The following is a 23,319-nucleotide window of genomic DNA, read 5'->3' as shown; positions in this document are numbered from 1 at the left end:
ATTACAGTAGGCCCTGTACTAAGAGCCCTGTAAACTCTTGGAGGATTGGCTACATCAGGAGGGTGTGGCCTAATATGCAAAGAAGCTCCTACTAGAATTCCACCCCTGGCTGCTCCAGTGTCTAAATTAGAGGCATGTCAAGGTAAATATTCTAGTTTACCAGATACAAGATAGGGTTGTTTGTTTGGTTTTTTTAAGATCCAGTTCTTCACCGAGAATGAAATTTCACATTAGAGTGTTTTTAATACAAAAATATAAATTCAAAATACTTCATAGCTAATACTTCCCATCCGCTGAACTGCTGCTGTCCTGCCACTCCCTAGCCGCAGAAACCCGGAAGCTGCCCCGGTTTGCTTTGACAAACACCCCTGCCGCCTGTTGAACCAAGTGGGATTGTCACATTAACGATAGCTTCATTTATAAACAATACATTGAGGGAAAGCTTTTAAATACAGCAAATTTGTGAACCGTCAGTAAGCTGTTAAAAACAATACACACGTCCAGTCGTCTCGCTTCCCTTCCTCTCCGGTGTCGCTTAGAGTACTATGTCTTTTAGCCTCTTCACTCCAGGCGAGTCTTTCTCTCTACATTCTTGCAGAAGAGGGTTAATTTCATGCATTATGTTTTCACTGTCTGCGCCCCTCGGCTCTGCCTCCATGGGCCGAGAAGGGCCATTGTTTACAAACGGCTCCAGGTCGCGATTTGTCGGGCAGTGCATAATGTTGTAGGACACTGATGGTTTGCTAGACAAGGGGCTCTTCAGATGAACAGGCGACGTGACAGGGCTGATGGCCTCACAGCCATTCCCTGCCTCTCGGACTGCACCGTTGACCTTCGGGCTGCAGATGGGAGGATCCACAGTTCTTTTGCCTTTCAAGTTGACCGGGCCCCTGGGCTCCTCGGGGACAGGCTCGCTACCATCTTTGCCAAATGTTGCAAAAGTTCTCTTTGTGCTACAGTCTTCATAAAGCTCTGTATCCACAGTGCTGGCTTCTATAGAGAGAGACATGACATTCCTTCCGTGCTCGGGGGATTTCGCTCGGCTGGGGACAGGGTTCCGAGGCATCCAGCATCGGTCGGAATGGCCGAGGATCCGGCACTCTTCTCTGCAGTGGAATCCTTCACTCTGCTCTGTGGACAGAAAAGAAAAAAGGCTGATGACATCTAGAGTTTCTGCCCCATTCAAAACATTTACTTAGGAAGGCTGCCATTCCAAAACCTGTTGCCAAACCAAACGGACAGATCCAGCCCTGACCTGGATAGCCCAGGCAAGTTTGATCTCATTCTCAGAAGCTAAGCAGATCCAACTCTGGCAAATACTTGGACGACAGAATACCACCACCTGGAGGCAGGGCCAGGCTTTATTCAGCCACCTCTCTGAATATCCTCTGAATATTTAGTAGTGGCCAGTCACCAGAGGTCACCATGAAGAAAAAGACAGCAGATTTACACCCCGCCCTTCTCTCTGAATCAGTGAACCTCCTGCATCTTCTCCCCCCACAACAGACACCCTGTGAGGTGGGTGGGGCTGAGAGGGCTCTTCCAGCAGCTGCCCTTTCAAGGACAACTCCTGCGATAGCTATGGCTAACCCAAAGCCATTCCAGCAGCTGTAAGTGGAGGAGTGAGGAATCAAACCCAGTTCTCCCAGATAAGAGTCCGCACACTTAACCACTACACCAGGTGCACATACACACTCACTCTGTCTCTCACAAACACAAAATGGACAGGTCCTTCTGGTTCATTATGGGGACTAAGGCTCAGAAATCCTTAAGAGCTTCCCTCTTCTCCAAGTAATCCTAAAGCTGTATTTCTTAGTAGGCTTAGAAGAATACACCCAAGATATGAAGAGTACAGTATCTTGTATACTCTAGGACACAGCAAAATGCTTTCCGAAATAAGGCTCAAGCTACCATCAACCAATAGCATCGACACACCAAAGACTTAAAACTAGTCCAGTACTTATTCCAGGTCTATGAGTAAGCCCTGAAATTGTGATTCTGTGAGAAATGGGGTCTCCAAAACAGAATTCTCAGAAAACTTAGCTAACTACAATTCCCAGGTATCTCAAGGCAATCTGAGGAAGCCATGCTTCAGATCTGCCTAAGCATCTAGTAAGGATCTACCCAGTGAAATGGCCATTTGCCCCCTTTTTAATCCCATGGGAGCATCTCTTGCTTTCTGCAAGCAGTTGTAGGCATTTATGTTGTGACATTTTGAAGGGCCATTTTTGATTGCAAAGGCTCCTCCTCCCCACCCCCCACAGGCTTTCATTGTTATTTGCACAGGCTGAAGTTTAACCTCCAACAGGTTAGGTGTCATTTGGCATTTTCTGCTGCTGTTGCCACTGCTGTCAGAACAAAAAAGCTAAAGGAAAACAAGCTATGAAGGGAAATAAATTAAACTAGTTTTGGTCTGTGAGCCTGGCTGCCTGGAGTCAGCACTTTCCTTCCTCCCGTTGCCGGCACTAAAAGGAACAGTGCTTCAAACCATCTTGGGCGTGAGATGTCCTCCATGTCAGGCTATGATTTTTGCTGGCTCTTCTCCACCCCCACCCTGCATTTCAGTTGATCTCTTCATGATTCCCTACTGTAATGCAGAGATCCTGCCTATTCCCAGCTGCCGGTGCGCTTCCTCAGCGTCTTGTGCATGTACAGGATGGAGAGAGAGATACTCACTGATGACAGATGGTTTTGCATTGTGGCTAAAGGTGTTATCAGATAAGTTAGGAAAAATGATGCAGCCAATCCTCCAAGAGCTTACAGTAGAACCTGTAAGAAGAGCCCTGTAAGCTCTTGGAGGATTGGCTACATCAGGGGGATGTGGCCTAATATGCAAAGGAGTTCCTGCTACAAAAAAAGCCCTGATTATGATGTCACTGTACTAAAAGTTATCCCTGCTCTTCTCCTTAGCCAGCTCAAACAGGCCTTGCTTGCCCGGGGCTCTCCTGTCTTGCGTTGGGTTGCTTTTGGCTGGTGGGGGGTAGCAAATGGTAATGAGTTATGCTAATGAGCTCCACCACCTATTTTTCTACAAAACGACCCCTGCACAGAGGTGAGCAGCCGTTAAGCAAAAGCAAAACCAGCCTGTGAATGGCACCTGTCTTCCAGCAGTGAAGATGGGAATCAGCCAAGGGATCTGCCATGAAGCCTCTTTTTATATGACATCTGCCTTTGCCGTAAAACCCAGCTGAAGTCCTCTGGCATGGTGCAGGAGTGAAATTCCAGCAGGAGCTCCTTTGCATATTAGGCCACACACCCCTGATGTAGCCAATCCTTCAAGAGCTTACAAGACTCTTGGAGGATTGGCTACATCGGCGGGGTGTGGCCTAATATGCAAAGGAGCTCCTGCTAGAATTCTACCCCTGGGCATGGGCCAGGGCTCCTTCCACTGGACCATACCAGTCCTTGGCTTACAAAAGTCTTCTCTGGAATGCCGCCACACCCCTTCCTGAGCAACGTCCTCAATAAGCCCCCTCCCTGGTTCATTCTCATGGTGGTCTTTTCTCAAGCCAGGCGAGCCTGGGCCCTCGGGAGTTAATGCTAGCCACACGCAACGGAACGACTCCCTCAGGTTTGACGAACTGAACCCCCACCCCATTGCCGACTCAGCCAAGATCTGCATCCCGCCTGTCTGGGGACAGTTCATTTGGATGCTTTGTTCATCTGTGTATGTAACCTCGGCTTTTCTGCTCCATTTGTATTTCTACCACATCCTAGCGCGAAAAAAAAAAAAGAAAGAAAGAAAGTCACTGATAAAAATTCTCGGCACATAACCCAATGCAGCAAAAAATATGAGCAGCTTTAGCACTTAGAGCGAATCGGCTTGTAGAAAAGCAAACCTTAAGGAAGTTGTGGGGAGAGGCAGAGAGAGCCGAGGAGAAACCAGCCAATCGGTCGCAACCCCGCATCTCAAATGTTAGCTGCTTTCTCTGCCCGTTACAGCAGCCACTCCATTGTGTGAGTGGCAATCGTAAGTGCCTGTGTAGGGGGTCTGAGACTGGGGTGGGGGGGAGGCTGCCTGCTCTGTGAGCATGAGGCTGCAAGCTGCACACATACACACACACATAGGGGCATGCATATCCGAGCCAGCACTGTGAGCTGTCTAAATGTCGCTGCCTGTTAACATGTTGATTTTGTTCCTTTCGGCTATTTGAGCAAAGAAAAGAAGGGATTAAGTACTGCCAGTTCCTTCATCGTCCCCTGATTGAACATCATAAGTCAAGGCTGGGTGTGATATCCCATGATTCTGGACAAGCGTAAAACTTGGTTTGGCTTGTGCAAATCAGAATCACAGTTTACTGAAAATGTGATAGAAATGCGAAGTGTTACAGCAAAAGCTACAATTAAACATGTAAAATACTTTTGGAACAGACAACCACAAAATACACCACCAACAAAAAAAAACGATAAGGAAGGGTCAATCTCTGGATTTCTTTTTAGAAGGTCATAAAAAGGAAAATCAGAAACTAGCAACAATAAAGGTAAAGGTAGTCCCCTGTGCAAGCACCAGTCGTTTCCAACTCTGGGGTAACGTCGCATCACGACGTTTTCATGGCAGACTTTTTATGGGGTGGTTTGCCATTGCCTTCCCCAGTCATCTACACTTTCCCCCCAGCAAACTGGGTACTCATTTTACCAACCTCAGAAGGATGGAAGGATGAGTCAACCTTGAGCCAGCTACCTGAACCCAGCTTCCACTGGGATAGAACTCAGGTCAGACTGCAGTACTGCAGCTTTACCACTGCGCCACAGGGCTCTCTAGCAACAACAAACATATCTATGTTAGGAGTATTGTCTGTGAAAAGGGGAATTCACCTAAAGTCTGCCGACTGAAGATGCCAGTTTCTCCAGGGGAACAGATCTCTGTACTCTGGAGATCAGTTGTAATTCCAGGAGCTCTCCAGGTCCAAGGTTGGCAGCCCTATCTAAGATTTTACATGGAGTGGAACACAAGACAAGAACTTTTTCAACGTAGCCCCCCAGTTCCAGAAAGCTCTCTTGGAAACCCTTTCTACAAGCCATGAGAATGAGGTTGTTTAAGAAGGGAGACTGGAGGGACGTTTGTGTTCCTTTTATTGTTTAGCGGTGGTGATTTTGAGCACAATGCGGTTTGTAGGGCTTCAGTCTGGGGGTCTTCTATATGACAATTTGTTTATTTTGCTGTTAGCCTCCTTGAGCTCTTCGGGGAATAGTCAGATTATTTACGTTTTAAAATAAAATAAATAAAATTTGAAAAAGCATGTGGTGATCCTGTTCTCTCTTCTTCCCTTGATGCCTCTGTTTGGTTTACAAACTTAAGTTAATTTGGTTCTTTGATACTGTGCTTTGTTTTTTTTTATATTGCTTTAATATGATTTTAAGTGCCTTGAATATCTATTTATCGAAAAATGGGTTAAATATATATTTTAAGTAATCTCTGATCTTACAAAACCAGGTTTCCAGTCCCTATGATCACAAAGATAGGCTTTAAGAACTGTGGGCAAATCTCCAGTGCCACAAAGACGACAGCAGTGCTCTGGTGCAAGGGCTCTGAACTGCCCACCCCCTCCCCCATGACAAGTAGAAGCAGCATAAAGGGTTTGATATGTAAAGTGGCTATTAATGAGCAATATTTATTTGTATAACTTATGCAGGTGACAGAATTTAACCTGGGGGGCAAATAATTTGGTCTACTTCATTGCACAATTTAATGTTCTATAAGTTTTCTTAACATCTGTTAGAACATACATTGCAAACATTTTGTGCTTCCTATCCTGGATTGTAAAAGACCTCTGGGAACTGTTTTGAACTGTAGGGAAAGCAGGATAAACGTATTTTAACGAAGGGTGCATTGACGCTACACTAAGTAATGCATTTTGCAACTGGGTTTTTACTGTGTAAGAATAGCAAAAATCCAGTTGCAAAATACATTATTTAGTGTAGGGCCAATGCACCCTAATGGTGATAACAGATGGGCAGTTAGGGGTGACTCGGAGACAGAAACTGACCCTAAAAATCCTTGCAAATGTGAACATCTTCTGTCCAGCACCATCAGCACCATCCCGTACACACCCCATCCTCCGGGGGCCTCAGAGCAGCTCAAAAAGCTACCACTGTCAAAGTGGTAGCAAATTTTTGAGCCACAGGCCAGTCACCTCTTCAGCATCTGGACGGGAAAGTGCGCAAGCGAGGTGCCTTGGCGGTGTGAAACTACCAAGCCACCCTAAGATGTTTCCAGCTTTTTTTTTTTTTTGTAACAACTAGCCAGAGCACTTGAACGTATGAACGTTTGGCTCCTTGGAGGAGAAAAAGAGCAGTCCAGCTTCTGAGGTGCTCCCCGTCTGATCGTGCCAAGTCACCTCACAGATGGGATGGGGCCACCTCTCCAGGGAGCGTGTGGAGGGTTCAGAATGGCTCTTTTTGAGCTGGCCCAATTTGGGACACCTCCAATCTGCCCCTAACTGCACATCTGTTATCACCCTAAGTGTATTCAATTGACTTTTATTCCGCCCTCCCTCCAAGGCTGCATCTATGGCACTCTGGGTGAGAACAGATGGGCATTTAAAACCACCCGGGGGACGGAAGGCAGGCAGACCAAAAAAGCGCGTCCACTCATGCACATCTGCCTGCTGTCCCTGCCCCGCCCCGGTCCCATCCCAGGCTGGCCGGGAGCTGGCTTTGAAAGTGGTACCTTTTTGTTACAGCGCCTCTGAGGCGCCTCCCGGCCATCTGGAAAGCCAGGAGGCACCCGGAGAATGCCCGGGGAGCTGCGAGTGGGGCGCAGGAGTGTTCCAGATGCTCCTCAACCGCCCAAGGCCCACCCCTTCCCGCAGCGCCATCCAGAAGCTCCGGGGCGCTCTTCTTCAGGCCGGCTTTGTTCGGGGCACCTTCAAGCCGCCCCAAACCAGCCATCTGTTACCAGCCTCTGTCTTCCTCATTTTATTCTCACAACCACCTTTGAGGTAGGTCAGGCTGCAAAAGAGTGACTAGTTCAAGGGCAAGGAATTTGGCTTTTTGGTCCTGGTCCCTCACATTAACTCTTCACACTGCACTGAACATCAAATGAAATTAACTGGGAGCCAGTGCAAATGTTTTGACACAGGCAGTATAGGTATAAAAAGAACGGTACCAATCAACAGCCTGGCCACCGCATTCTGGACTCCTTGCAGAGATTCTGAACAATCTTCAAAGGCAGCCCCTACATACAGTGCATCACAGTAGCCTAACCTACCATGGCACATTAAGATTCCGAGTCCAATGTTGCTGTGAAAATCAGTCTGCCCATCACATACCACAGTAGTGAAACAAAGGTGGGTTTCTGCATGTATATCAGGTGTCCCATTGCTGAGTTCCACTCTCCTAGCAATTATGAGGCAGTCCATCTCCTTGTATCTCCGCGTGCCTGTCTGGTATTCATCATGGAGGCTCACCCAGATCCACCACGGCATCTACAGAGAATCACTTCCTTCCTGCCATTTTCACCCACTGGAAATGATGGCAAAGACAGACATTTCATAGCTCTCCCAAAGGGATCCTTTGTCACCTCAGCTCAATTTGCAACTGCCTCTGAACAACATACCTGCAGGAGTGTCTCTCCAAGTATGCCCCCTGCAGAGCATTGAGCTTGGCAGATCAACAACTGCTGGTGGTCCCCAGTCCAAAGGACATCCACTTGGTCTTGACCAGAGCCAGAGCCTTTTCGACTCTGGCTCTAGCCTGGTGGAATAGTCTCCAAAGTGAGAGAGCCAATTTGGTGTAGCAGTGGTTAAGTGTGTGGACTCTTATCTGGAAGAACCAGGGTTGATTCCCCACTTTTCCCCATGCACCTGCTGATGTGACCTTGAGTCGGTCACAAGTTCCTCTCAAGAGCAGTTTCTGCCAGAGCTCTCTCAGCTCTACCTACCTCGCAGTATGTCTGTTGTGGGGAGGGGACGGGAAAGGAGATTTTAAGTCACTCTGAGACTCCTTTGGGTACTGAAGGCCGGGGTATAAATCCAATCTCCTCCTCCTCTCTGTGGGACTTACTACAGTTCCACAGGGCCTATAAAAATGGAGATGTTCTGCCAGGCCTACAGTTGAGGCAGCAGGTGCCCAATAACATTGGCCCTCCCCTGCTTAGCATTAATTGCTATGTGTCACTATTACAGGCTGCCCATCTGCCCAGAACTTGGGTTAGCTGAGCATTAATAGAGATAGTTCTTTGAATTTCTATCAATATGAAAGACCACCACCTGGATTGTAGGTTCTATATTTGTAATTATTTTTAAACTGTTAGAATTTTTGTTGTTCATTGTTGTGGCCTACTCTGAGTTCTGCTGTGCAGGGGGAGGGCAGGATGGGAATTTAAGTAAACAAACAAACAAACCGCATTGCCATTAGGGGTAGGGTTGCCAGGTCTTACTTGGCTCTCGGTGGGGGATTTACTTTGTGTGTGTGATGATGTCACCCAGAAGTAGGGTTGCCAATCCCCAGGTAGGGGCAGGGGATCCCCCAGTTTGGAGGCCCTCCCCCCACTTCAGGGTCGTCAGAAAGCAGGGAGAGGGGATGGAAATGTCTGCTGGGAACTCTATTATTCCCTATGGAGATTTATTCCCATAGAAAATAATGGAGAATTGATCCGCTGGTATCTGGGGCTCGGGGGGGGCTGTTTTTTAAGGTAGAAGCACCAAATTTTCAGCACAGCATCTAGTGCCTCTCCCCAAAATACTCCCCAAGTTTCAAAACGATTGGACCAGGGAGTCCAATTCTATGAGTCCCAAAAGAAAGTGCCCTTATCCTTCATTATTTCCTATGGAAGGAAGGCATTGAAAAGGTGTGCGGTCCCTTTAAATGTGATGGCCAGAACTCCCTTTGGAGTTCAATTATGCTTGTCACAGCCTTGATCTTGGCTCCACCCCTAATGTCTCCTGGCTCCACCCCCAAAGTCTCTTGGCTCCACCCCCAAAGTCCCCAGATATTTCTTGAATTGGACTTGGCAACCCTACCCGGAAGTGATGTTATCAAATGCCAGGCACATTATGGGAGGATGTTCTAGCCTTTGGGAAAAACTCTATGATTGTCATAGAGTTCCGCCCCTCCAAATACTAGAGTGCCTCTCACAATGGGCCCAGTGCAATAACATCACTTCTGGGGGACAGCATTGAGCTGGGCACATCACAGCATACCAGTGCTCTTTGGGGGCAGGGCTCCCCACCACCACCACCAGTCAGTTCGATGGTAGCAGGTTGGAGGCCCCAAAATTGGGGAAAACCCCGCCCCTGGTGGATGGCTAGAAACCCTAGTTAGGGAGATGGCCACAATCCCCACTGTAAATGCGACATGAATGCAGTGCCCAAATGGGGTTTAGCTGGCCCAATGGCAGGGAACCATGTGGAGAAACAAAAGAGCAGCTCCCAACAGAGCCAATCACTCTTAGTTATGCACTACCACTAGGTTTGTCAACTTCCAGGTGGGATCTGGGGATCTCTTGGTATTACAATTCATCTCTAAGAGAAAGAGATCAGTTCCTTTGCAGAAAATGGCTATTTTGGAGAGTAGACTCAATGGTATTGCACCGGTCTCTTCCTTCCCTAAACCCCCCTCCCTCCCAAGGCTCCATCCCAAAAATCTCCAGGAATTTCTCAAACCAGAGCTGGCAACATGGTTTTTATCTGTATTAGGCCATTTTAGGCTTACATTTTGTTCTCTTTGACTACCAATTTACTGACTTTTATGATGGGTTTGCCTGACAGAATGGCAGGTTCTGTTTGATTTTGTGCTTTTCATACTGTATTGTGGTTTTATTCTGTACTAGCGCAGAGTGGTAAAGCTGCAGTACTGCAGTCGGAGCCCTCTGCTCACAACCTGAGTTCGATCCCAGCAAAAGCTGGTTCAGGTAGCCGGCTCGAGGTTGACTTAGCCTTCCATCCTTCCGAAGCCGGTAAAATGAGTACCCAGTTTGCTGGGGAGAAAGCGTAGATGACTGGGGAAGGCAATGGCAAACCACCCCATAAAAAGTCTGCCGTGAAAACGTGAAAGCAACGTCACCCCAGAGTCGGAAACGACTGGTGCTTGCACAGGGGACTGCCTTTACCTTTTATTTATCACATGTAGTTACCGAAGCTGCCTCAGGAACCCTTTTGGGTTAAAGGTCCAAAGTACAAAATCTCTGAATAAATAAATCAGTGCCATGTTTTGGTCTCTTTAAAGACAGGCAAGGTGAAAAGCAAGGGGAGCGGCATGGTAGCAGTTGAGCACAGTCCTCAACCTGAAAGAAAACACCTCAAGCCAGCCAACTCCAGAACAAATATCTTTCTTGCAGAGAAAACAATGAATAACCCTGAGCGAGCCCAAGCTTTCAAGCCACCTCTATTGCCACCTCAGGGGATTGTCACAAAGGCAGCCGGTAACAGTCCCCAATCACAGACACGTTGTGTCTGTATTGATTCGGGAAGGTCTGAGCTGTGAACCTCTCAGACAGGTGGGCAGGCAGAGCAAGCAGCAACATCACTTCAGAAAAGCCTGAGCGCAAAGAGAACGGAGCTTTGTTCATCTGCATAAAAACAGAGCTGAGCTTGAGTTATTAAAACAAGAGCTGGAAGGGCATGGGGGCAGAAGCCCAACGAGGAAGAGCCCCCAGGATGAAATGATGCCAATTCACCGAGAAGATATTGAAGCAGTAGTTAGAGGAAGCAGCAAACGGGGCCCAGCAGGAGCAAAAATCATGACAGAACTGCCCACGGTTAGGCCCACAGTGTGTGCTGGGCCTCGCTGCCTCACAAGTGCGGCGTTTATAGAAGTCTATTACAGAAGCACATTACTAACTCCCTGAGTAAACTGTAGAAGAAAAAGAGGGGAGGAAAAACAAGCCTCCTTTGCCAAGCAAACTCCACAGCAGCCTTCAGTCTTAAGTTTATTAAAATCTCTTCCTCACAGGAGCAAAGACAGATCAAGCCAGGGACAACTCCCCTGTTTTCAGTTATCAGGGTTTGCATCTCTTGCGTCACATTAAGGCCTAAGTAGATGGATTCAGATCTGTGTTCAAATGTTCCCAGCATATTTTAAAAGGCTAATCACTGCAACACAGAACTGTAATTCAGATCAAGGCAACGGTGCAGGGCCAGGAGGAGTTTAACCCTGCCAGCCTTGCACGTTTTGCCAGCTGAACCTCTCGTTATTGAGCCTCAGGAGGAGAAAACACTGGATCTGCCCCTTTTTGCTTGACATTTTTACCTTTCCAAGGCTAATAACAGGTGAGGGTAGTGTTGCCAACTCCAGCTTGGGAAATTCCTGCAGATATTGGGGGGAGACAGAACGGGGTGCCTAGGACAATGAAGTTTGAGAAGAGGGAGAGGCGGCCCTGCCGCTAGGCAAATTAGGCATTTGCCTAGGGTGCCAGGCTGGGGGGCACTAAATTGGGCCCTCCCCCCCTCCTGGTGCCCTAGGCAAATGCCATAGCTGCCCCACTTCACCCCCACAGCACTCCATCCTGCCACCCGCACCCTTCTGTTCCCCCCAGAAGGGAGATGAAGTGAAGCTAGCCGGCTGGCGCACAGCTTCTCTGCAGCGAGCACCACAGAACAGAGGCTGGGAGCCACCAAGGTGCCCTCCCCATCCACAGTGTGCCCCTGGGGGTGGAAGGGGGTGGGCCACGGGGGCAGCGGCATGGAGGAGGGCAGCAGGGGGTGGGGGCAGTAGGCTTGCCTGGAGTGCTGCATGCTCTAGGGCATTGAGAAGAAGACAGACCTCAATACTGAGAATAGGGCAGACCTCTTAAGGATGCAATGCCATAGATTCAGCCTTCCAAAGCTGCCATTTCCTCTAGAGGAAGGGATCTTTGAAGTCTAGGGTTGTCAGGTCCCCCCTGGCCACCAGTAGGGGATGAGAGTAGGGTTGGAGATCCAAATTGGAAACCTCCTAGAGATTTAGGGATAGAACCTGGGGTGGTCAGGGACTTCAGCAGGATCCAATGCCATAAAGTCAGCCCTTCAAAACATCCATTTTCTCCAGGGAAACTGATCTCTGTAGTCAGGAGTTAGTTCTGCAAGACTAGGTTGGCTGTTCACAACACCGATTGATTAGCGATATGCAGGGATAGTTTTGTAGAAAAATAGGTGGCGGAGCTCATTAGCATAATTCATTAGCATATGCCGCCCCGCCCCCACCAGTCAAAAGCAACCTGAAGCAAGAAAGGAGAGCCCTGGGTGAGCAAGGCCTGCTTGGGCTGGTTAGAGATCCAGCAAGTCCAAGCAGGCCTTCCTCTCCTAAGGCTCTCCTTGGCCACCCAACCCCATACTCAAAAAGGACAGCAAGCCACCCACTGCCCAAAATCACATCAGAAGTGGAGAAAGGGTGGCGTGGGCATCTCCAGGGGTTAAAGAGGGCTGCTGGGGGTGTGGCAAAGCCCCTGGTGACTGGCTGGCTGCCTGCTCTCCTAATCCAGGGATTGTTATGCAACTGCACCTACTATTAAATGGACAAGGTAGGTGGGGAGGAGGGGGAACCCTCAGAAAGGTTCAGGAGCTGTGCTCCTGTGTGCTCCTGCTGAATCTGAGGCCTGGCGATATGTGATGTCACACAGACACCCCCCCCCTCGATCTCCACAAGCAATTTTGTACTTGACAAATAAAAGTATGTTCTATTAACAAGGCAATTAATAAACAGAAATACGAAAATCAAACTGCCAACTATGATCAGCAAAGCCACAGATGGAGAAATGCACAGAGAAGATGCAGCCACAGACACCCTTCTTGGACTGAGACTGCACATGAAGCTACCTTATATTGCATCACCTGCTACCGGAACCATTTTACTGGAGATGCCAGGGAGAGAATCTGAGATCTTTGGCACAAAAAGCAGGTATTCTACCACTGTCACAGGCCAGGCCTAGGGTTGACATATGCTTGCTTGGGGGAGGAGAACTCTTGCCCCCAGCGGACTTTCCGGTTGCCGCTTAGCCAGGTGGTGGGAGAAGACAGGGAGAAGAAATGGGGGGCATCCACCAGGTCCCTGATGTCACTTCCTGCACAACTGGAAGTGACATCAATGTAGTGCCATCACTGATCTAGAAACTGGTAAAAATGCTATGGCTAGACATCATTACGTCATCAGCCAGGCCCCACAATTTAGAGGTGAGAACCCACCACCTCTCTCTCTGTAAAGATACTATTTTTTTTATTTTAAAAAATTACTATACATCACTTTGGAAGCCAATGTCTGTCTAGTGCTTCTAGAAAGAGTGAAAGTATAGTAAATAAGTAAATGCCCGTGCAATGCTTTAAAAAAGAATAATTTTAAAAGGTAGGCAGTCTGCCTAGGAGCAAGACTCATGGCTGAACCAGCACTTGATTCTTTATCCATCTGTCATTCACAGTGCAAAACTGAGAGGAAGCTGGGTTCTTTCTGGAACTAGGAGACATACCGTGGATTCATTTTTATGTATTATATCTATCTATCTATCTATATTATCTACCCTAAAATGGAAAGGGACAGCAGAGTGCCCCCCTCTCCACAAAATGCATCTGCTTAAATATGTATCGGCTTGAGGTTGGATGCCATGTGACCTTTTATTTCCGGCAGAACCCAAATTTACTATAGCTCGGCACAACAAGAAAACAGATTGAAAAAATGACCCGTTCAGCTCCCCGAGCCATTGAATTATCGCCAGTGGAATCTCCAGCACCAGCCACTGAGGCAAAGTTGAAACGTATTGAGGTACAAGCGCTTGGGGATTTAATATCTCTGATAAATGCTCCGATGACATGTACGGTTATGCAGCCTGGGCAATCACAATAGACCGAGAGCTTCCATTTTTCGGTGAGAAGCACAATTCATTCCAATTCATGTCAGAAGGGTTTTGGAGAGTGGTATTAAGTAGAAGTCATTTGGGCTGTTACATAGGGAGAGGAAACTGAAGCAGCAGGGTCTCTTTGAAATGGAAAAAGGGAAGAGGGAAGTGAAAAGTCTACCTAATATTGACTATCACTGAAGTAAGTAACAGACAAACCAGATTTTATTAGGAGCTTGCTTTAGGCAAAACTGAGGCTCCAAGTTCAGTAATGGGGCTCTCCTAAATCACTGGGGGATAAAATCTCCATGTGATTTCAGCCATACCCCTTTCCTGGCTGTCTCATGACTTTATACTTACAGTGAATGTTGGACTCCAACAAGCTACATATGCTCAAAATGCTGGAATCGCTAATGATCTAGAACAGAGACGGCCAAACTAATGATCTAGAACAGGGACGGCCAAACATGTGGCTCTTTCATACATATTGCGTGGCTCTCAAAGCACCCACTGCCCTGTCACCCAGCTTGGAGAAGGCATTTGTCTCTTTGAATCATTTCTCTGGAAGCTTGGAGAATGCATTTAAAGTTAAAGCTGCTTTCTTTCCACCTCTTCCTCCCTCCCCCTCCCCATCTATCTATCTATCTTCCTTCCTCCCTCCCTTCCTGTCTTGCGGCTCTTAAATATCTGATGTTCATGTCTTTCAGCTCTCAAACATCTGACGTTTATTCTATGTGGCTCTTATGTTAAGCAAGTTTGGCCACCCATGATCTAGATCATCAGTAAAAGAAAAGATAGAAGTAAAAGTAGAGAGAGAGAGATTAACCAGGGACTCCGATATTGTTTTCTCTCATTTGTTTCAGCCTTTGACTAGCACTTTCAAAAGTGAGATAAATGTGTATTAAGAGTCTGGCCCAGGACCTGATGATGACACTTTTAACACCCCTTGTCTTGGAAAACAGAAAAGCTTGGAGTGAACGAGGTGGCTGAGGAGTAAATCACGCATAGCAGTGATTAATCACAGGACAAAAATAAATCTAAGCTGACCTGAAGGTTTTTGTTTGTTTGTTCATTCTAGGGTTGCCAGGTCTGTGTGGGAAAATAACTGGAGACTTCGGGGGTGAATCTGAGTGAGGGCGGGGTTTGGAGAGGGGACGGGTCTCAGCAGGGTATAATGCCATCGAGTCCACCCTTCAAAGCACCCCTTTTCTCCAGGGCAGCTGATCTCTGCCAGCTGGAGCTCAGTTGTAAAAGCGGGAGATCTCCAGACCCCACCTGGAGCCTCTGTTCTAGAAATCGGCAGCTGCAGTGTCACATCTGGGTTTTCACTCAGACTGACAATGGCGTGGAACTAGGGCAGTGGCCCCCAACCTTTTGGGCACCAGGGGTTTTGCCACTCCAGGTTGTCCCCCCACCCACGCCACATCCTTGCCCCCCATGGGAGTCTTTAAATGGCAGGAGACTGGGGCTGTTTCTGCCTCCCCCTCCCATTTAAAGACCCTGCCGATCAGCTGATTGGTGGAGGTCTATAAATGAGGGATACGCTAAGGTCACAGCAATGCTGCCCCTTCTGCCAGCCCAGGACCCTGGCAGATGAAAGAGGTGGTGTGGTCTCACTCCAAGGCAAGGCTGTGCAGCCTCTTTAGTCCGGGGCTTCTCTCCCTCGCTCCGGGGCTCGGTTGCTAGTAGGCCATGGACTGGTACCGGTCTACAGCCTAGTGGTTGGGGACCCCTGAGCTAGGATTTCCAGCTCTGGGTTAGGAAGAACCTGAGGATTTGGGGGGGGGGGGGTAGAGCCTGTGGGAGGGGACCTCGGCAGGGTACAATGCCATACAGTCTACCATCCAAAGCTGCCATTTTCTCCAAGGGAACTGATCTTGATCATCTGGAGATCAACTGTAATGGGGGAGATCTCCAGATGCCGCCTGGAGGGTGACAACCTTACATGTAACAGAACATCATTTCTGCTCCCCATGTTCTCCCACAGGGCCCAGAAGTGAGGGCAAGAGGGAGGGCCAAAGGAAGCATATGCCATCTCTGTTCCCGGCTCAGTATTACCCTCACTGTGAAATTCTGACAATCAAATATTATTCTTATAGGGTGTAATCACAGAGATGTAGGACACAAGAGCTTCTGGGTAATGCTAGAAAAGAGCTAGATAGGTATTTATCATAAGAACCTTCTTACAAGAACACCTCAGCTCCAGTGTTCCCTCTAAGGTGAGTTAGTGTGAGCTAGCTCACAGGGTTTTTTGCCTCCAGCTCACACATTTTTCTCTTTGCTCCGGAAAAATGGCCCCAGAGCAAGCTAATTTATGCAACAGCTCAACAATTTTAATGCCAGCAGCTCACAAAGCATAACTTTTGTTCACAAGACTTCACAGCACTGACGATTTGGAAATCTGGCAACTCTATGGCACTACCATGATCTGTATGTTACCATGTATGGATGCAAGCAAATAGCACGATCATTTTAAAAATTCATTTCAAAATCTTCCTAGAAGCTAATGAATTTTACAGCGCTTTCAGCCCTTTCTCATGGCAACAAAGAAAAGCTTAGTTCCAGACAAATTAAAAGTAAATTGATTGCCCCAGGGGGATGTATTCAAATATCACTTTTCCATGTTCAAGATCTCTTTCCTTAAAACACTGAGGAAGTGGAAAGAGGGAAAACGCACCACCAAAACTATAACAGCAAATCATTAAATCCCTGTTTACAAAAACTGGGTAGCAGCAGGGGGAAAAAATATCAAACTTAAAATAAAATGCAAATATGTCACTGGGGTGCAGGCCTAACATTTGTGTCTGAATTTATGAATAATAAATATGAATAAACAGTAAACATAAAGGGATCAAATGTTGCTTTCGATTTTCACACATGTTTCCCCCTCTCTTCCAGAAAGCTTAAGGGTGGCAACTTTATATTTGGCTTGAGTGGGGGGGGGGGGTGGATTTGAGGGTGGAAGAGGAAGAAGAGAAGAAATTGGATTTATACCCCATCTTTCACTTGGGAGTCTCAGAGCAGCTTACAATCTCCTTTCCCTTCCCCTCCCTACAACAGACACCCCTGTGAGGTCGGTGGAGCTGAGAGAGCTTGTGATATATGTGGACCCAAGTGAGAACTGAATGCATGTTCCTGCCGGGCTCATTGGAGCCAGACGGCCAGAGCTTGGGGACTTGGGAACAATGGGCAGCAGGATCCAAAACCCTGCTCCAATCACAGGCCCCCTATTGGTTTGAATGGACCAATCAAACGCTTGCGTGGGAACACGGGTGTGTATATAGTTGGCCCTGTGGGCCCAGTTCAGCAGTCTTCTGCTTAGCCTTACTATATAATCAATAAAGAGCTGATGTTTCACTACCACCTCGTCTCATCGATCCATAGAACCCACTATGAGCTCTTTCAAGAACCGCTCTTGAGAAAGCAGCTCTTTCAAGAACTGTGACTGACCCAAGGCCACTCGACAGGTGCATGTGGAGGAGTGGGGAATCAAACCTGGTTCCCCCAGATTAGAGTCTGCCACTTAACCATTACACCGCACTGGCTCCACATACCCCATTGATTTCCTCAGTGAGAAGCCAAAGCACAGCCGAGGATCACTCATAAACCGAGCTCATAAACTGAGAGGCTGCCTCTCTTCCTTATCTCCGGCATGTTTAATGCCAGGAAACAAGATGCGAGGGAAATACTGCATAATATTTCTCAACTCCTGTCCTTCTCCATTTGTTAATAACAGAGTCTCAGGCTCCGCAGGAACATTATCCAACCACAGCTTCCCGTTAGAGAATACTAATAGGCGGGAACAGCGACAAAGACCTCTCGTAGTCAGAAAGAACCTTTTCCCTCATCTTCTTCAGCTCTGTTTTTAGGCTTTTAGGGAAGCCCTCTCCTCCTCCCCCCCCCACCCACCCACCACCACCAAAGGCTATTCCCCTATTAGGAGGAGATCAATAATGTCTGGACAAAACAAGCTGCACTTCACAAGGAATTCTTTTAATGAGGGGAAAGAGCATTTGAATTACCCCAATTTATTAAGCAGCCGTCGAGTAAGCCCAGGCTCTGAACCCGGCTCAGCGAGCAGAAATTTTCATTCAGCTGAACACAACAGGCCAGATCCCCGAGCTGTAGAAGTCAATGTAAGCTCATCAAAGTCAGTGGCACTTTGCTCACTTACACCAGGTCATAGATCTGTCATATTGGGCACCCCCCTCCATAGCCTAGATAACCACTACTAATGTTGTTCCCTTGTAGTTTATTGTATTCATGTAACGAATGAAAACTGACAACATAACTGATATATTGGGCCTGTAAGGAGCGAAGCAAGGGAGAAATAATAGCAACTTGGAGTTGGAAAAATCAATGAGAGAAAAGAAGAGGAGATTGGATTTATACTCCACCCTTCACTCGGAATCTCAGAGCAGCTTACAGTCTCCTTCCCTTCCTCTCCCCACAACAGGCACCTTGTTAAGTTAGTGGGGCTGAGAGAGCTCTGAAAGAACTGTGACTGGCCCAAGGTCACCCAGCAGCTGCATGTGGAGGAGTGGGGAATCAAACCCGCTTCTCCAGATTAGAATCTGCCCTCTTAACCACTATGATAAACTGGGACCAATTTTGCATGAGGCTTGTTCCAGGTGGAGAGTACTTTTGCTCCAGGGGCTTCTCTCTGTTTTCGCACAAGTTGCCCCAGAGCTGCGAGTTGGCGCGGCACTCTTCCGAAGTAAGCAGCATCCTCTTCCAAGCGGTTTCTGCTTGCTGCGGGAGAACGGCACACCAACTCGCAGCTCCGGGGCAAATTGTGCAAGAATGGAGAGAAGCGCCAGGATCAAAAGGGCTCTCCACTCGGGACAAGCCCTAGTGCAAAATCGGTCTGGCTTTCTAGGGTGTTCTAGAGATACTCTGTGAAACCTGTCCAAGTTTTCCTCCTCAGTCATGAATTTGCAGATTTCTCACTTAGTGTCTACTGCCCACCCTGAAAATGGAAACAATAATGGCCCACCATACAAAAAGTATACCCTGCTTTGGGGTAGTGGTGGAATTGCAAAGCCTCCAATTGGTTCATCAGTTCTGAGGTCATGGAAAGGCCCTCTGCTTATGCCATAACACAGCACACATCCATGGGAACAGCATGATGAATCTGGAAAAGGCAGACTCAGAGGAAGGAGGCACTTGCTATCAAAAGCATTACCATTGCAGCTACTTCATATGGAAGATAAAGATATATAAACAAAACAGCAGATCACATTGGAAAATCTTTTCTATACTATATCAAAGAGTGAAAGCGTGGGATCGGACAACTGAATGCTGCCTCATTTGGAAACAAAGCTCCCTGTCTTGAGAAAACAGGCACCATACCCAAATGGTTTGCCATTTGCCCACCAGAGGCAGGTAAACCTCCAGTGCTCGCCCCCACTCTCATGAAATTAAGGAACATTCGGAAAAAATTACTGGAAAACATCCTTCATAGTGAAGCTCTAGGAACTGCCCCATGTCTCTATGATCTCTACCACAGAGATCAGGGGGAATTCCTAGAGCATTACACAGAAGTGATTCCACATTCTCCCCAAACTCTACCGTCTCAAGGCACTGTCCCCCAAATCTCCCGGCATTTGCCAAAGCAGTACTGGAAACCCTAATCCACAAAATAAGTTGTGGGGAAAGGTTCTACGTAGCCTTCTTGCTGATATGCTACTTTTCCATGTGAAGGGACATCAAGCATTCAAATAGGCAACCTCCCTCCAGTCCTAACTTGCAGTATAAAAAGGTATACCCTAGGGAGAGTTTTGCTATGCAATTAGCTGCCTAATTGGATCAAGCCTTAGACAAACAGTGACTCTGGGATGATGAAACATTTGTTTTTCACCTCTGTGGGGCACCCAGAAAGCACTACCTGGGCCTTCATTTGGAATATTCAAAGTGATACGTCTTGGAAAAGAATGGTTTGAAAGCACAGTACAAATGTTATGTCATATCATATATGGCACGTATTTATTGTTAATTTCACCAGCACAACGCCTGGCCTCATTTCAGCAGACAGCAGTTCTAACGATCAGCTTTCATTTCTTCTCTTTTATTTATTTGATACATGCAGGGCTTTTTTTGTAGCAGGAACTCCATTGCATATTAGACCTTGCCCCTCCGATGTAGCCAATCCTTCTGGAGTTTTCAGTAGGCCCTGTACTAAGAGCCCTGTAAGCTCCAGGAGGATCGGCTGCATCAGGGGTGTTTGGCCTAATATGCAAAGGAGTTCCTGCTACAAAAAAGGTCCTGAGTACATGTATAGGCCATGCTGCCATTGATTCCAGGCAGGGTTGCCCACTGCCAGGTGGGTATCAAAGCAGGGGAGTTCCAAACACCTCACAAACCATGCACGACATAATAGTAAGAACATGCAAAGGGCTCGGAGTTCCCAGCTTCCAGGTGTGCCCTGGAGCTCTCCTGAAATTCAGACTACAGAGATCAGTTCTCCTGTAGAAAATGGCTGTTCTGAAGGGTGGTCTGTACAGCATGATATGCCACTGAGGTCCCTCCCCTCTACACGATGCACCTGAAAATTTCCAGGTATTTCCCAGCCTGGAGCTGGCAACCTGAACTCCACTGGGATTGCAATTCAGAGTTCCACTGACAATATAATAAGCACTGCACAGGAAAACAAAACAAATCCAGGAACTGGATTATTTTCACAACTGCTTCCTAAGGACCAGTCAAAATGGCTGCCTGAAGAGACACTTTCTGGGAGAAAAGAAACCAAACAGCGCAGAGGGAGGGGTCGGGAGTCGCCGCTGCAGGCTCAGTCTTCCCCACCAAATGTATGATGCCAGAAGGCCTCCTAGGGAGGAGAGGGTGTTTTTGGTCACCCAGGTCCTCATGCTCCTTCAGGCTGCCCCTGCGCTCTCTAACTGCCCAGAGTTTCAGCCTGATGTGTCTTCCTCACATCCTGGAAGCAAGGGTTTAAAATAGCTTCAGCGCCCAGCACATGGCCTGCCCAGCCTCACAAGGCTTTGCATTCTCACTCTGTTCAAGTTGCCTTGGCAACCACATCAGTACTGGACTCTGTCTCTGGTCCCTTCCCATGTCCTACACCCTCTTTTTTCTGAGGGGCTAGGATGGGATGCCATCCACTTAGCGTTCCCAGCCCCCAGGTCACAGCAAGGGTTCCCCCACTTTTGAGGGCTTTGATCAGCCTCTGGCCACCTGGCTTGGGGGGGGGGGGAGGAACCCCAACGCCAAACAGGGATAATGCCACACAATGCCCCCGACATGATGTCACCCAGAAGTGATGTCATCACATCACTGCCATCAGGGGTGGAATTCTAGCAGGAGCTCCTTTGCATATTAGACCACACACCCCTGATGTAGCCAACCCTCCAAGAGCTTGCAAGGCTCTTTTTTGTAAGCTCTTGAAGGATTGGCTACATCAGGGGAGTGTGGTCTAATATGCAAAGGAGCTCCTGCTAGAATTCCACCCCTGACTGCCATCAATGGGTGACACTGTAGAGTTTTTTGGGCCAAGATGTATGTTTTCGAAGGCAAAAACCCATACAGTTTTGCCCCCAAACTAGAGTATCACCACCCTGAAGCTGGCGACATGATGATGTCACTTCTGGGTGACATCATTGTGCTGCACACACTTTCTGTGCACGGCAAAAGATCCCAGAAAGGACCTGACAGCCCCACACTGGCTCCCAGACAGGATCTGGCATCCCTACTTCCTCAGGAAGCAGCTGGAGTTCTCCTGGAATTACAGCTGCTCTCCAGACTACAACAACAACATCTTCAGACTACAGAGATCAGTTCCCCGGGAGGAAATGGCAACTACAGATGGCAGACTCTATGGGGTCACATCCCCAGCGAGCTCCCTCCTCTCCCCCAAATTCTGCCCTTGCCAGTCTCCTCCCCCAAATCTCCAGGAATTTCCCAAGCCAGAGTTGGCAACCCTAGGCTAAAAGCCTTGGAACACTCCAGAGTGGGTGCAGTGACTCTTCCCTGCTCTCCAGCTCTCCACACACCTGCAATGATATTGCCAGGGCCAGCAGCCTTCCAAAGTGCTGGAACCAGCCCCATTCACAGCAGTTGGTTCCATCCAGGCCATTAATGGAATTCTTGCTGACTCCTCTTTAAAATGCCCACCAGAAGCTGTCAACCAGTGAAAGCCTGTGGAGGGGGGGGGGTGGACATAGGGAGCACCGCTGGTGAGTAATGTTACATCCCTCTCTGGGGAAACCAATAAATGATGTTACTCTGTTCTAGAAATCACCGGTAATCCCGTGGTGAAGCTGGAAGCAGCAGCAGGCAACTAGAGCTGTGGGGCAGGAGATCTTCCGCCCCAAGCAAAAATCCCGTCATGCAACCTGGAGAAATGGCCACTGAGGGAAACGCTGCTTAGACTCCTAGCATATCCAGGTCCAGCCAGGTTTTTTTTTTAAATGGAGGGCCAGAAGTGATGGTGGGACACCAATGTCGTCTTCTCTGCATCTTATCCACGGCAAGAGTGTTCAGCTATCTCTATGCTTAATAGGGTATTCTGTACCAAACACATTGTCGCCGAGTCTGCTTGCATTAATAAGGTGAACTTTAAGAAGGGGGATGAACTCAATAATCTGATAGGGCTTTCTCATCTCAATCCATTATGATTCTATAGTTTACATACCCAATTCCCATTAATGCTAATGGGGAGCTACTGTATCGCGTGCCAGGAGAGAAGAAATACAGGCCTTTTGACTTCATTACAGAAATTTAAAAATCATTACCATGGGATACTGAGGGATTGCCCTAAATACTCTCTCTTTGTTATATATTTCCTTGTTAATGCAACCATTTGAAAGCACCATACCCTGCTGAGTAGGAAACATTTCCGAGGCTGTTTAAAACACATTCGCCACAATTGGAAGCAACTCTTTTGTCTCCATTTATGCCTTTGACATCGGGCTGCCTTCAGCTTAATGGGGACCGAGTAGATAAAAGCAAATTAATCCAAAAGGTGACTTTTTCCCTATCCCATTGTCAAATCGCACACAGACAAATTCAAGTATTCTTTGCCTCTGTCTGATTCGACGTAAGCCAAGCATTCAAATCAGAGTTTGCAACAATGAATCCAATTATTAGAACATCCTATTCAAAATTATGCGTCGATCAGAAAATGGCTGCTTGACTGTTCTCTTCAAAAATTACAGACAACAGAAAGGGGGGGGGAGGGTTTGCACGTGTGGGTAAGATAAGCGAACAGATTCCAAGGTTAAATGAAGCAGTGACAAGCCACGCATTTAACTGGCATAAACTGGAATCAACTTGCTCAGAACATATTCCCCATGCATCCTTCCATACTTTCCCATTGGCACCTATGAAACCATTTATGCCCATTGAAGTCAGAGTGGGAAAAACGCTGCCTGTGGTTTGGCGCATGTAACAGTAGCCGGCGTGGTTCACGAGTTGGTAGATTTGTGTAGGACTCTTGGAATCACTGTGGCCCACCCAGTAGGGTTGCCAGGTCTGTGTTGGAAAATACTTGGAGATTTTGGGGGTGGATCTGGGAGAGGGCAGGGTGGGGGGAGAGGCCTCAGCATGGGACAATGCCACAG

At 47.7% G+C, this 23,319-nt stretch overlaps 1 protein-coding gene across 2 annotated transcripts in view; it reads right to left on the bottom strand.

Moving 5' to 3' along the window:
* Positions 1-218: 218 nt before the first annotated feature.
* The window catches only part of PCDH19 (protocadherin 19), a 174,655-nt gene continuing 151,554 nt past the window's right edge, over positions 219-23,319 (bottom strand). For both annotated transcript variants that reach the window (XM_060249830.1, XM_060249831.1), the window contains exon 5: positions 219-1,131. In XM_060249830.1, the coding sequence (XP_060105813.1) occupies positions 536-1,131 (596 nt within the window). In that variant the 3' untranslated portion in view covers positions 219-535. The remainder of the gene's footprint in view (positions 1,132-23,319) is intronic.

Source organism: Heteronotia binoei, chromosome 11, assembly GCF_032191835.1.
Source record: "Heteronotia binoei isolate CCM8104 ecotype False Entrance Well chromosome 11, APGP_CSIRO_Hbin_v1, whole genome shotgun sequence".
Lineage (NCBI taxonomy): Eukaryota > Metazoa > Chordata > Lepidosauria > Squamata > Gekkonidae > Heteronotia > Heteronotia binoei.
This window is presented reverse-complemented; position numbering and strand designations above follow the sequence as displayed.